This window comes from Electrona antarctica (assembly GCF_951216825.1).
Source record: "Electrona antarctica genome assembly, chromosome: 6".
NCBI lineage: Eukaryota > Metazoa > Chordata > Actinopteri > Myctophiformes > Myctophidae > Electrona > Electrona antarctica.
In genome coordinates, this window is record NC_136811.1 from 43609983 (window position 1) to 43624466 (window position 14484).

Sequence of the window (14484 nt, forward strand, 5' to 3'; positions counted from 1 at the left end):
TAGCTTGCTAGACGAGAAGCGCTTAACCACATACGGCTTCATCAATCTGCTGACGGCTGCATTATTGTCACACACGCATGCACACACACGCGCACGCACGCACGCACGCACGCACACACATGCGCACACGCACACACGCTGGTCTGGTGTCCTTACCATAGCCAGCCGTCTGCAATAAGTGGCCCAGGGGCTTCAGACAACTTGTATGGGCGACCACCTAGTACACCTCTCCCCAGAGAGAACCACACTGACTGAGTCCTGTCCAGACCACAATCCCCATGGCTAAAGCCCCTCCAATATTTAGTCATGCTGGTTTGGGTCTGGGAGAGACAGTGTTTTGATGGTGATAGAGTAATTGGGAAAGATTGCGGAGGAGAGAAACGGCATGCAACGCTATAATCTGTGTGACAGTTGATGTCTCTAAATTGAACTCATTGCTCATGCAGCTTTTCTTGATCTGGGCCAAACTGGTGTTATTATCGCGTGTTGGAATCGTTGGAATCGTCCTAGGAATCGCTGTTTTGGTTAATTTGTTAGTTCAGCAGACAAGTACTGCACCATTTGACCCAGCAAGACAAAAGTTCAGGTTTCTGTGGCAATACTGTGCATCTGATAAAAAAAACCCCCCCAAAAAAGAACAACAAAAAACTGTGTGTGGGAGGGTGTTAGAACGACGCAGGGTGTGTTGTTGGAAAGCTTAGTGCAGTGAGTGCACACGTGCACGCTCACCCTACACGTGCATGTGTGCGTGTGCGCGCGTGTTTAAGTCAGGCCTGTAGACAGGAGGTGTGTCACACCGGGAGGAGTGGGCAGGATGTGATCTTTTCACGGCTATAGAAGAGGGACGTCCAGAGGAGAGGAGCTATAGAGAGGACGTAACCGCACTCAGATCATAGTGTATACATGTATTCACAAGAGACTAGAGGATGAGCTTCCAGCCCGAGGAGCCAGAGTTTGATTTCAACTACATGTTTGAGTACCAACAAGGCGTGGGACATAGGATGGAGTATGTTCATAGAGACTGTACCATGACTGATTGTGAGTGGTAAACAGATCTTTCTATATCTTATACGCTTTCTGTTGTCTTTGTTCAACCTATGCAATTTGTTTATTTTGTTTATTATTTGTTACATTTATCTTCGTGGATGTAAAGCTTGAAATCAAAAAAGTTGAATGTATCCATCTATGGAAAGAGGTGGGTATCGACAGGCCTTGGTTGTCATTGTCTGACTGTGTGTGTGTGTGTGTGTGTGTGTGCATGTGACATTTGGTGTCACGCACCAAATATAGCCGATCCACAATCTCACAATGCGTTGTGATGCGACATGTTGTGAACTTATAGATCTAATATTTTTAATGTGAGACAACAGCACGCAACTAAGTATAAATAAAGCTCAAGAAAGACTATGAATCCATAATTTGTGAAATTGCAATATACTGTAGTCTCTCTGCTGTCACTCTCTGTCTGTTGGTCTGCAGGTATGCACGAGTATGTTAAAGGGCATGTGTAATGCTTCTGTGTCTGCACTTGGAAGATTCCGTGCAACAACCCTAGGACTCTGCAAATATGTACTTATTATTCCTATATAACAGTGCATGATTTGAATTTGTTTTCATTTATAGCCGGATGGCGAAAGATAATTTTTCAGATGTAGAATTTGAATTGGATTTTCTGCTATATACTATATGGTCTAGCTCTGTCGGGTGGAAACCTCATACTGTATGTCCAAAACTGTTACTTTTCAGGATTCAAATTCAAAAATAGCAGTTTGACGAGGTCAAACGTTTCGAGCTTGTAGATCAGCTACGTTTGATGATTTTGTGTGATGGTGTAGTATGATCAAGTAGGGCATTCATTTACCAGAAACACAAAAAGTTAAAATATGGAGATAAGTGTTTTCTGCCCACGATATGCTGCATTATTGGCCATTGGTTGCCTATTATTTTAAGGCTACACGGTGCATCTTCATTGACGTCATCATTGTACTAGTTGTCCTATGTATGCACACAGCGTGCCCACCAGCCAACCACTTCTGGAAATAGACTCTTGTTGTCATGAACTAATTTTAGCCAGTCTACCCACGTATTCTGTGGTGCATGACAGGTTCATCATTTCATGTGATGCAGGGCGTTGTGGTGAACGGATATAGCTCACATGCACATGCACAGAATCAAGGGGAATGCCCTGCCATTGTCGTGCAGACTGACAGATTGGTGTTAATTTTGTGTTAATTGTGACAATAAATCTGCTCCCCTTTGGAATTATCACGGAAAGTCACGGCAGACACAACATGACATTGACACTGTCTTGTCTGTAGGCTTGTCAAAGTCTTAGCATGTGTGTGTTTGAAAATGTGTTGGCACGCGCACCTGCACACGCACCTGTGTGTGTCTGTGTCAGTGTCTGTGTGTGTCTGTGTCAGTGTCGGTGTCTGTGTGTTTGTGTGTTCATCTTGGTGCATCTGTGTGTGTGCGATGCACAGCAGCTGTAAACTCACTTTGACTTAATCACAAGCTCAGAGCGCTGCAAAGTGCTGTGGGTTTTCCACAGGGGAGGGCCTAATTCACTCAGTGAGTGAAGCAATCAATCAAATAAAGCATCCATCAGCGCTGCTGGAGAAACTCCTGTGACTGTGAGGAACTCTCACAGACGGCCGAGAGACTGCAAAATAGATCTGTGGATGATCTGATGAAACAAATAGACCTGTTATTCAACTTGTGCTTACACACTTCTGAATCTCTGATTGCTTGGATTATAGTTTCTTCAGAACATTTGATACACGCAGGTTAAAGTCATCCATGTCGAATTTTGGACTGGAAAATGCATCACTGATCTACTGTTGTACTGTATGTGTACAGTAATAGCTAGGCCTGTAACAATTTTTCAACAACTTTTCATAACAACCTGTCACTTATCTTTTGGGGGATTTTCTTGGGGTTGAATCTATCAGTTAATTTAAATGACTGTAAAATGATTTATTATCATGCTCATCTCATAGTATCTGAATCCATACAGGTATGGTGGAATTCCACCATACCCAATAATCAAACTTTTTATTTTGTAGTTATATTAGTTTTGTCCATACACTTCCATAAACACACTTATTTATTTTCCTTCTTTGTGTTTTCCAGATGCATACAGCTACACACCTAATGTCAGCCTGTCTCTTCCACTGGGCATGGGGAACCCCTGTTTGGCAACCCAGTACCACACCCTCCAATCAAGCCACCCGTACAACCTCCAGAACGACAACATCCCAGCCTCCGGCTACTACCTGCCCCAAGGCATGAGGCCTAACGGGGCCCCGGCCCTGGAGAGCCCCCGCATCGAGATCACGGCCTACAGCCAGTTCCCAGAGGAGGAGGTGGAGGAGAGCAGCAGTGTGGACCACATCATCAAGCGCGGGGTCAACTCCATCGTGACCCTGACTCTTCCCAACGCCGACGGCTACCGTGACCCCAGCTGTCTCAGCCCCGCGAGCAGCATCTCCTCGCGCAGCTGCAACTCAGAGGCGTCCTCCTACGAGTCTGGCTTCTACAACTACGACAACTCCCCGCAGAACTCCCCCTGGCAGTCTCCCTGCGTCTCCCCAAAAGGCACACCCTCGCTCCTGTCCTGCCCGCACGCCAGTGGCCCCGCCGCCTCCCCCCGCCATAATTCTCCCTCCACCTCCCCGCAGATGGGCACCGTGGCTGAGGAAGGCTGGGTGGGGCAGCCCCGCGGCGGCTCCAGGCCCAACTCCCCCGCTTGCAGTGGGGGTGGCGGTGTCAACGGTGGTGGTGGAGGTGGAGGTGGCGGCGGGGGTATGGGAAAGAGGAAGTACAGTTTCAACGGCACCTACCGCCAGTCCTCGTGCTCGCCCCACCAGTCTCCCACTCCGTCCCCACGCGGCTCCCCGCGCGTCAGCATCACCGACGACAGCTGGCTGGCCAACACCAACCAGTACACCAACTCGGCCATCGTGGCGGCCATCAACGCCCTGACCACGGACGGCGTGGTGGACATGGGGGAGGGCATCCCGGTCAAGGCGCGCAAGACCATGCTGGACCACTGCCCCACCACTATGAGCCTGAAGTTGGAGCCCGGCGGAGAGGAGCTGGGCCCCAACAGCGAGCTCTGCCAGGAGGACTACACCTCCCGCCTGCCCTTCAAGAAGGAAAGCTACTGCGGAGGCTTCTTGGATGTGCCCCAGCACCCGTACTCCTGGTCCAAGCCCAAGACGTACCTCAGGTAGGTGGACACTGTATATAGCCAGTGTTGGAAGTGACACTTCCACCGCGTACAAAAGTTAAATACTAGGATAAGCAACGTTGTAAACAATGCAATTTCAACAGTGCTTGAACTGTGCACTTTGAAAGTGACACAGCAGCCCCTGGTTCTAAATAGTCCTCAAGGAATACAATGAAGGTGTTTACACATTTAGACAGATTGATGGTGCTGAGCATCCAGCTCAAGGACCGCTTTTAAGTTCTCCAGGCGTGCGAAAGGAAAACTATTAATCTGCCAGCCATGCTGATGTTTTCATTTTCTTTTCCAAATTTAGGCTTGTATAGATTTCGCAAAGAATACAATGCGTTATTTTTATATTTTTTCTAGTCTTCAAAGACCACGGCCAAAGGCAGAAATCGAAAAGTGGCGTGTTTTGCCATGTCCAAAAGGGCTTTCCTTTCTTTGAAGATTAAAAACATAAATCATATTTCGCAGGAGTAGCATAACATGTGTGCCCCTGTCACCATGACAACTCTCACACAAACAGGAACACACACACGCACATGCACACACACGCGCACAAGCACACGCACACGCACACGCACACTCATCATGGTATTCTGAAGTACCTTTTCATTTCACTATGTCTTTTTTTTTCTTTCTTCCTCACGAATAGCACACTTTCCTGTCGGAAATCAAGTGTTTGATTAAGATAGCGAGCGACAGGAAGTGATGGTGACAGGCCTGGCTGAAGGGAAGCCTGGCTGTGGGTAATCAGCCAGCCTGCTGCCCTGCTCTGTCGCACCGTGGGCCCATCTCTCTCCGGCTCTGATGTGATGTCATGCACTGACTGGGCAGATAAAGCCCTGTGGGGGGAAATCAGTTCGTTTTGGGTCAACAAACACCCTGAAAGTTCCAAGGAGATGCCAGAGATTGGTTTCATGCGAGCCCCCCTCTGGGGTCACGGGCTCCGTGCTTAACAGGCATCCGGCACAGCGAAATATTGTCCTGCACGTGTTTGTTTTGGTTTAGATATCTCCATGGTCTTCGCATGGGAAGCTCTGGCTCCCCGTCTCAGAACAATATTATGGGAGGCCAGCTGTGGCTCTGAGAAACAGATACCACCCTTTAAGACTGGGTGGGTCGACCCAGTCCCATTGTTACGCATTTTATGTGAGGGCATTTTCTGATTTTATTGTTACCAATTTTTTTTAATTGGTATTGATCTTCTCTTAGTCGCTATGAATAAATCATACCAAAGCAGGAGCGCATCTTTATAACGTGCATGTGTCAAATTGGCTACTGTGCCCTTCTCATACCTTTCCATGCCAAGGAGGAAGGCGCGCTCTTCTCAGGGAGTCAAGTTGATAGTCTCTGTAGCTGATGGGTGCAGATTCTTGAAGATCAATGGAAAAGGGAATATCCGCACTCACTTGTATAAAATCTGAGTTTCTTTATTTCATGAAAACACATGCAGCAGCAGTCCACCTAGAGAAACGTTTCTCATACTGTAGGTGGACTGCTGCTGCATGTGTTTTCATGAAATAAAGAAACTTTATACAAGAGAGTGCGGATATTCCCTTTTTCCAAGGATCCCCAAATAGCCATAGCTTCTGGCCTCTATTCCAAAGTGGCTTTTTAGAAAACCTGACAATGGCTGATCTACAAGTTCAGTATCATTTTACTTGCCTTTCCAACAACCACGTCTTAATACAAAACTCACTGCAGTCTAACCAGTCCACATACGTCTCCCATTTGGTTTTCTTCATATTAAGGGCCGCTAATTATTGCCCAGGCTTAAGGAATTATGTACGTCAGAGAATGACTTCAATTCATTAGTTTAGAGGCAATGATGAAATGGAAAAGGACCAGGATGGTTGGAGCAGACCCAGTGCCCTGAGTTGAGGTTGATTCTAGTCAAATTGAGGTATTTTCATTTAATTGTTGTCAGAGACAAATATGTGGAAACACTTCAAAAGGTTCTCCTCACTTAAATCAAATATGCTTTCAACCTTGACAGAAATAAAATAAAATAAATTACAATCAATTTAATTAGCTGGCTGGTTAATGTGAACTTGGATCTGCGCTATCGCCAGCTAGCCTGTTTAAGGTCTTCACGCACATGTTGAGCAACGTGATGAATAAACAACACAATGAATATAGTTACAGGTTGGTACTATTTTTCGCTGTCAAAAATCGATATAGTTCAGAATACAAATTGTGTTCTTGTATCCCTGCGTAATATTCACATTGTGTGTGGATGCACACATGACACAGGGTACACAATTATATTATTCCAGTTAATCAGATCCCTTTTTGTAATTGCATGTGTTGAGCTTTTTACATATTCATCAGGAAAATGTCCCAATCCGCATTGAAAAATATAATAGTACTATATAATTTAATTAGTAAAATTATATAGTACACCACATACTTCATCTGTACATCAAATAGCGAAAGTAGCCAATCTACAAGCTCACAAAGCATCGCGTTATGAGCTTGTAGATCTGCTGTTTTGGCTGAATTAATTTCAGGCCATGCCCAGAACAGGGAAACTATAGGGTTCATGTGGTTAATCTAACAGTACACGTTGTCTGGTTTTCTCTCAGCCCATCCCTGCCAGCACTTGACTGGCAGCTGCCGTCCTGCTCCGGCCCCTACACCCTAAACATCGAGGTGCAGCCCAAGTCTCACCACCGAGCCCACTATGAGACGGAGGGCAGCCGCGGAGCGGTGAAGGCGCAGTCTGGTGGACACCCTGTAGTACAGGTACGGGTACGTCACTGATTGATTGATTGATTGATTGATTGATTGATTGATTGATTGATTGATTGATTAGTTAGTTCATAGTTCTATCTCAATGTAATTACCAGTGGTGGTGTTATTTAATTAAACATCAGTGCATTGTCGCTTATCACTAACATCATCACAAACTTGTCTAGACCACCGTATTGCCAACCCAATCCTTAGGGCCTTCCATTTAAAGCATTGCAGCAGGTGTGTGTGTCACAGTGCGTGCGTGCGTGCGTGCGTGCGTGCGTGCGTGCGTGCGTGCGTGTTATTAATGGCCCCTGAAGCTGAGAGTCAATCTACTGCATCAAAAGGTCAATCTGACCAGCAGCCATGCATATTGACTCAATTAGCATAGAGCAGGACCATCACCTCTCAGTATTGTGCTTGGCACTGCATAAGAGCATACGTCAGTCGCACTAGCAGGCCAGCACAGAGCTCCTTTCTCTCCTAGGCTGTCATCACGCTACTCTAACATCTTGGTTTGCTCAAGGTGGGGAGCTATAGTAGACCATGTGTGTGCATGTGTGCACGGCACGTGTGCGTGTGTGACTGTGTGTGTGTGTGTGTGTGCGTGTACGTGCGTGCGTGCGTGCGACAGATCTTGAAATGTATCTTCTCAATAGTTAGTTCATAGATTGGTCAAAATAATATATATATTTTTGCAAAGCATATCTAGATTTCAGCTCATACAACTAATCATTATAGTATGTATGTTCATATCTGTACAGTACACGTATGTGTGTGCACGATCACACATTTGACCTTGCTCACTGCAGTCATAACAAAACCAATTTTTTGTTTGGTCCTTAACAAACACGCCCACCACTAAACCTGTAAAGTCCAGTCTAGCTTCCAGGCCGGTGGTCTGTCCCTCCCACACACTTAGCATTAAGCGTTGTTAGCGCCACAGCTGTTTTCTAAATAGATGCTGTCAGCACACCCTGACCTGCTCAATGTCAAAGCCGCCGGGCCAACAAGGTGTTATAAACACAGCTCTGTCAGCTTTCAGGTTTTTTCTGTAAACACAGGTATAACCATCAACCCCCTTCATTATTATATCATCGAGCTGCCGATGTGCAAACAGCATCATTATGCTTTTATGCCCTCCCTGTGGGGCCTGATGTATACTTAAAGGAGGACTTCACCGATTTTCAACCTATAAAATGGAAAGAAAAATACTTGGTAAGTGTCTCAGAGGAGGGCTGTGGACACTTCAGCAACCATCTACCATGCAGTGACATCATCATTAGGCAGTTTTTCTTTTTTTCAAAAAATATTTTTGTAAGCCATTTTTTCCACCCGGTGCCAATGTCTAACACTGTAATCCTGGGCGCTACTTTCCCTCTGCCAATCTGGGGAAAGCCCTGAACTGAGCTCATGGTTCCTTTAATGCATCAGTGAGCAGGCCGACTCTTATCACCTGACAGGGGGGGGTTTCCCCGGTAGGACATAGAAGGAAGTAAGGAACACGTTATTCCAACCAGTTCCTTGACCCTACATCAGGCTGACCAGGGGAGGCAGTATAGAGACCAGGATGACTGCATGTTTTTTGTGAGGGTACCTACCTGTACCTACCCACCCTAGGGGAAACAGGGAGAACATAGCCACAGCGTCCCCGGCGGGAATCAAACCTGGGACCTTCTAGCTGTGGATGCGACCGCGCTACCGACTGCGCCACTGTGCCCCCTTAAAACAAGATTTAATTTTTTTAATTTAGATTTGTATTAATGCGAGAAAAAATTATAGTGCGCTAACTTTCCAGAAATATAAAAGCCTGCAGTTTCTATATTAGCTTGGATTCCCCATCGATGATGTCACTGGTAGGCGGGTTTCTGAACTTTCCACAGCCCTTCTCTGAGACAGAAATGGTACCAAATTATAATGAGCATTAGTGAGGACCAATAATATGAAGACAGGTTGAAAGTGGGTGAAGTCTGCCTTTAAGTCACTGCCAGTGTTTCACACTGAAAATAGCCTAACTCTGATTTAGCTGAACTGAGAGGGCTGCTACTGTACTGTATGTGACTAGTCTACTACACAGTGAAGGCATGAGTGTTGATTTCAGGATGTACACATTCATCCGTAATTCTTCAAGTTAAATGAATACTATGGATTTCACAGTCTTGCAAGTCAGTGAGACTGGTCTTTATTCAGTTTAGACCACTCTCTCACACACGCTGCACTTACTTTGAAGGGGGTCTGACTAAGGATCGATGACTTTGCATCCTGTGTGTGTGTGCATGTGCATGTGCATGTGCGTGTGCGTGTGCGTGTGTGTGTGTGTGTGTGTGTGTGTGTGTGTGTGTGTGTGTGTGTGTGTGTGTGTGTGTGTGTGTGCGCGTGCGCGCGCGCTGCCAATTCTTTCCTACTTTTTGGCCGATGAGTAGGTTTGTTTGTGGCCATTGCTGAATCATCGGACACTGTGGGGAAATTGAACATGCGTGTTATCATCAGCCGTAACACAATAAAATGAAGTATTGGCAACTATGACAGGAAGTTGTCAAAGTTTTATGTCTCATCCATATACACTGTGTGCGCATGCTAACCTATGATTATGAAGTGGTAGTCATGGAGAACACATGATAACAGCTGCTTTAGTGACGCACAATCACCCCCCACCACACACACACACACACACACACACACACACACACACACACACACACACACACACACACACACACACACACACACACACACTTGCATACCTCAGATTTTACTCGTACTCTTTTATTGAGAGATGATTTAATGCCTATATGATATCTCCCGTGCGAATGGACAGGGGCTTATCTTGAGAGTTTTGCGAAAAAGGCTGTGGAAGCCGCTGAGAGCGTTTGGACGAGCGCGAGCAGCCTAGCTGTTGGCAGAGAGATGAATCAGTGGAAGATGAAGCAATGTCTTGCACACGGCGGTAAAAGTGAAAATACACAAGTCAGAGTTTAGAATTTCGTAATGTCTCTTCAGGGAGTGTTTGCCTCACTCCGGGGCGCCACAAAATCTCTGCACATTCGCTCTCTGATATCTCTTTCATGTCATTCTCTCTCTCTCTGTCACTCTCTGACACTCCCTCCTCTCTCTCTCTCTCTCTCTCTCTCTCTCTCTGTAGTCATTGCAAAGCGTCTGTCCTCTCATTTTGTTTCCCAGGGACATGCTGTAGTCTCCAGTGCCTTGTAGGAGCTGGCTTTGGGGTTAGTGAGGTGCAGTCATGGAGAATGAGTCAAATGACATGGGGCCGTGGGTGGAGGAAGCAGCTCAGGAAGTGTGTGTGTGTGTGTGTGTGTGTGTGTGTGTGTGTGTGTGTGTGTGTGTGTGTGTGTGTGTGTGTGTGTGTGTGTGTGTGTGTGTGTGTGTGTGTGTGTGTGTGTGTGTGTGTGTGTGTGTGTGTGTGTGTGTGTGTTTGTTTTTTGGGGGGTGTAACCATGTCAAGTAAAGAGAGAGAAAAGAGAGAGAAAGAGATGAAGGGAGAAATAGAAGGAGAGAGGGCACTGGGAGTCACCAGTCAGGCAGGCAGCTGGGGCTCGCCTGTGCTGCCCCCATGAGATGATCTGCTTCCTGCTGATTAGGGCCCAGGGGGGCCCTGGGGTCGGGTGAGGAAGAGAGGGGTGGAGGGGATGAGAAGAGAGAGTCCCAGACACAACCTCCTCTCCCCACGCACCGCTACTTACCTCCCACCTCAAGGGGGGGAGGGGACCACGCTTCACTGCGGATGTCGCTGTGCGTGAGCCACTCATCCCTCAAACCTGCTCCCAAAACTTACCAAACAGACCTGGCGTCAACGCGTAAGCCCCGTCACACGCACGACAGCTGAAGCTGCACGGTCGAACAGGCGCGCACCTGTGAGTGTTTGTGACACGTGCGTTGGAAAGTATAACAAACCGACAGTGGCACATGGTCAGAAACACAGGGCGACATAATCCTAGCGACTATAGTGTTGTGATTGTGAAACACCCACCCCATCCCCAGGGAAGTGCTGCCCGACAAACAGTTAGTGCATCATCTATAGCGGTACCTTCCTCCCTATACGTCCCTGTGTTGTTTTACGCTCGACCGCTCGTTCAGTGTTGCAGAAGTCCTGCCCCCCCCCCCCCCCCCCCCCCCACCACCCCGTAATGAGGTGTTTTTCTAACCCCGACTCTCCCTACGCCACCGCCAAACACACAGGCTCGCCTTTGTTTAGGAAAGTTTCACCTTCTGCGGAGGACTGACATCATGCCAAGCTGAGCCGGGTCCCCCCAGTACACACCACCACATCCCCCCCACCTATCAGCCACCAGCCTCTCCGTGGCGTGGGCGCTGGAGATGGAAACCTGATGGAAACCTCTAGAAAGATTATGGGTTACACGGCGCTCAGCAACCCGCCGCCGTCTGTATCCCCTCCCTCGCCACCCCCCCCCTCCCGTTTGCTCGCGGCTCTCCCTCCACTTCCGCGGCCGTTTCATCATTTTGTCCTGGAACTCGCTGTGTGTGTCCTCCCCCCCCAACCAGTCCTCCTCATTGTAGCCGCAGTCTCTCCCCCCCTTACTCTCTCGTGATCCGTCCGCGTCATGACCCCCGCGGGCGGCCGCCTTTGTATTTTTCCACTGTACTTGCTGCAGCAGACCACAGTGCCATTAAAGGGGATTCAGGGTACTCCGCTGGCTCCTCTCGCGCCGTTCCGGAGGCTCCCCTCGCTCACCACAGCTATGTCTCATGTCTGCAGGACAGCTTCTCCAAGCCGTACTCCAGGAAAAAGCAACAACCTGATGTAGTGTATATACCTCCACACAGCGCCACACCACCACGTCTCTCAATGTTTTCATGGTGTGGCTCCAGGAGGCTAGCCATCTATAAGTGTGTGTGTGTGTGTGTGTGTCCGCAAACCGCTTGGACTGATCAGCACCAAATGTCACAGAAGTATCTCCTTTAGTTTTTCCCCGAAAAAAATCCCTGTTGAAATATTTCATTTTTTTAATGTTATAATGGAAGGCTCTGATCGGACTGAAACCTTGCCAAAATGTGGAGTCATATGTCATAGATATGTCATAGACGAATGACGTCATATAGATGTCTAACATCTCAGGCTGGTTTTGTTTCTTTTCCAGAGCAGAGACAATAGGCAGGATAGCAAAAAAAAAGGAGAAGGAAGAAATACATTTGTGGAATTCCATGGAATTCTTTTTGATTGAGGCTGTAGATGTGAGTGGTATAGGTTGTTGTAAAGACAACAATCGGGACAGCATAAGCGCACTCCAGGTTTACTGTGAATGCGGTCGGGAAGCACGCAGGCAGGCACGCATGGCAGCCTCCACAGCATGTGTGGTGTATTAGACCTATCACCCACAGCATACTGTACCGCGGTCATACACATGGGAGGTGGATGTATAGCATAATGACTGGCCTGACGTCTCTCTCTCTCTCTCTCTCTCTCTCTCTCTCTCTCTCTCTCTCTCTCTCTCTCTCTCTCTCTCTCTCTCTCTCTCTCTCTCTCTCTCTCTCTCGTGAAGTATCCATTTCAGAAAGACAAGAGAGACATGGAGTAATTTAGACAGGATGTGGCCATTATCCCTATTAGTATTAACACATGCGTGTCTTAATATCCATCTGCTTTCTCCCTGTATAACCGCATGAACTGCACATCAAAACTCTGTAACGTCTTTCTGCCCCGACGACACAAAAGTCCTTGGCAAGCACCTGCTCCGCTTTCCTTAACACGTGTGATTTCACCTTGGGATCTGCTGCTCGCCGCGGCTGCGTAATGTCTCAAAGAACCCCCGCCCCCCCCCCGCCCCCCCCCCCCCCCCCGATCCATACCGCCCCGCACCGTAGCTGCTAATTTGTTGCTCGTTAAAAGTACCGCCATTCTGGCGTTTGATACGGGAATAAGGGCCCCTACAGTGCTGTTAGAGCTTATACCCTGCAGCGCTGTTATTCTTCGCGCCGAGGGGTATTATACCGTATGGCCCTCTAGAAATGTGCGGTTCGGCAGAACCGAGGGGCTTCCCTTACTCACAAACCCTGGTATTGGGCTACCACTAATGACCGATGAACAGCAACTGGAAAATATGGGCCTAAATGGGCGTCATTTTCGATGGTTTGAGGTGACGACCAGAGAGGACCGCAGATTTATGAGGTAAGACACTGGTGGGCAGCCACGCTATCAGGGGCACGGTGATACTCCACTCCGTCGCGCTCTGCCAAAGTGTAACCCTTTTGAATGTGCGATGGGCTTCCTCTCATGGCAGGCTGTGCTCCTCGCAGAGCCAGCGTTTTATATGGAATTTTGGACCCTCGCTGGTCTAGACGTGGGGCTGGCGCTTGAAACGTTGCCCTCGATGACATAACGGCATCACAGAGTATAGGGTTCAGTGTACACACGCACACACACACGCGTGCGCACACACACACGCACGCACGCACGCACGCACGCACGCACGCACGCACGCACGCACACACACACACACGTGCACACACACACACACACACACACACACACACACACGTGCACACACTGTGATGGATATGGCTGTTTGGTTGCTTATAAAAGAAAAAAAGAAAGAATGAAGGAACGTTTGGAAACCTTAAACACATTAAAGGATTGCATATGTTGTCATATGCATTCAGAATGAGACACTGGAGACAGCCGATGAGAGAGAGGGTGGAGGGGGGGGGGGGGGTGGACTGATGGAGTAAAGCCTGGAAAGCGAGACAACTTGGATGAGTGTAGATTTAATTGGGTACAGCGAAGGCCGGCTGTGTGACTGTCAGCACTCGGGCGGAGAGGCAGAGAGAGACACGGAGACAGAGGGAGAGAGAAGCCTATTGTAGACTTTATAGCTGCACGCCTGCATGCGTCATGCACCGAAAATAGCCGATCTACAAGCTCAAAACGAGCCGTATAGCACGTGAGCTTGTATATCCGCTATTTTTTCTGCGCGACACGCTGTGGCAACCAACTATAAATCAGGCGAGAGAGAGAGAGAGAAGAGAGAGAGAGACGGGCATAGAGCGAAGGAGAGGGGGGGGGGGTGGCAGAGAGAGATACTTATAGTAGTGAGAGAGAGAGAGACAGATGGAGAGAAAATAGTGAGAGAAATAGAGAGCGAGAGAGAGAGGAGTGTGAAAAGCCTGAGCTGCTGTTTGAGCTCCCCTCCCCTGCCTCCTGTGTCTCCCCCCTCTGGCTCTGCTGCTTCCAGCCTTCTCCTCCTCCTCCTCCTCCTCTCCGTCTCTACTCCCCCATGCATGCATGCGCCACGTGGACCATGCGAGTCATGACATTCCTCCGGGCGGTGATGAAATCACTGTGTGGAGAGATAGAAGGCAGCCCGGCCGTACGTACGTACATTCACACTCAGGCCAGACAGGCAGCGCTGCTGCTTAAACCGGCGGCAAGTCATTATTAAAACGCAAACACGTTCTAATCCTCCGGCTTTTAATCGTCGCGGCCAGACGTGCATGGGGCCGTCTGGCCGCGTCACGGCCACTTCCTTAATGAGCTGCCGGCG

General features: G+C 48.3%; 1 protein-coding gene across 4 annotated transcripts in view; it reads left to right on the forward strand.

Annotated features, from left to right (window-relative positions):
• Positions 1-14484, forward strand: part of LOC306924151 (nuclear factor of activated T-cells, cytoplasmic 1-like) — a 178506-nt gene that overhangs the window by 85643 nt on the left and 78379 nt on the right. For all 4 annotated transcript variants that reach the window (XM_079502523.1, XM_079502524.1, XM_079502522.1 and 1 more), the window contains 2 exons: positions 3133-4231; positions 6820-6979. In XM_079502523.1, the coding sequence (XP_079358649.1) occupies positions 3180-4231; positions 6820-6979 (1212 nt within the window). In that variant the 5' untranslated portion in view covers positions 3133-3179. The remainder of the gene's footprint in view (positions 1-3132; positions 4232-6819; positions 6980-14484) is intronic.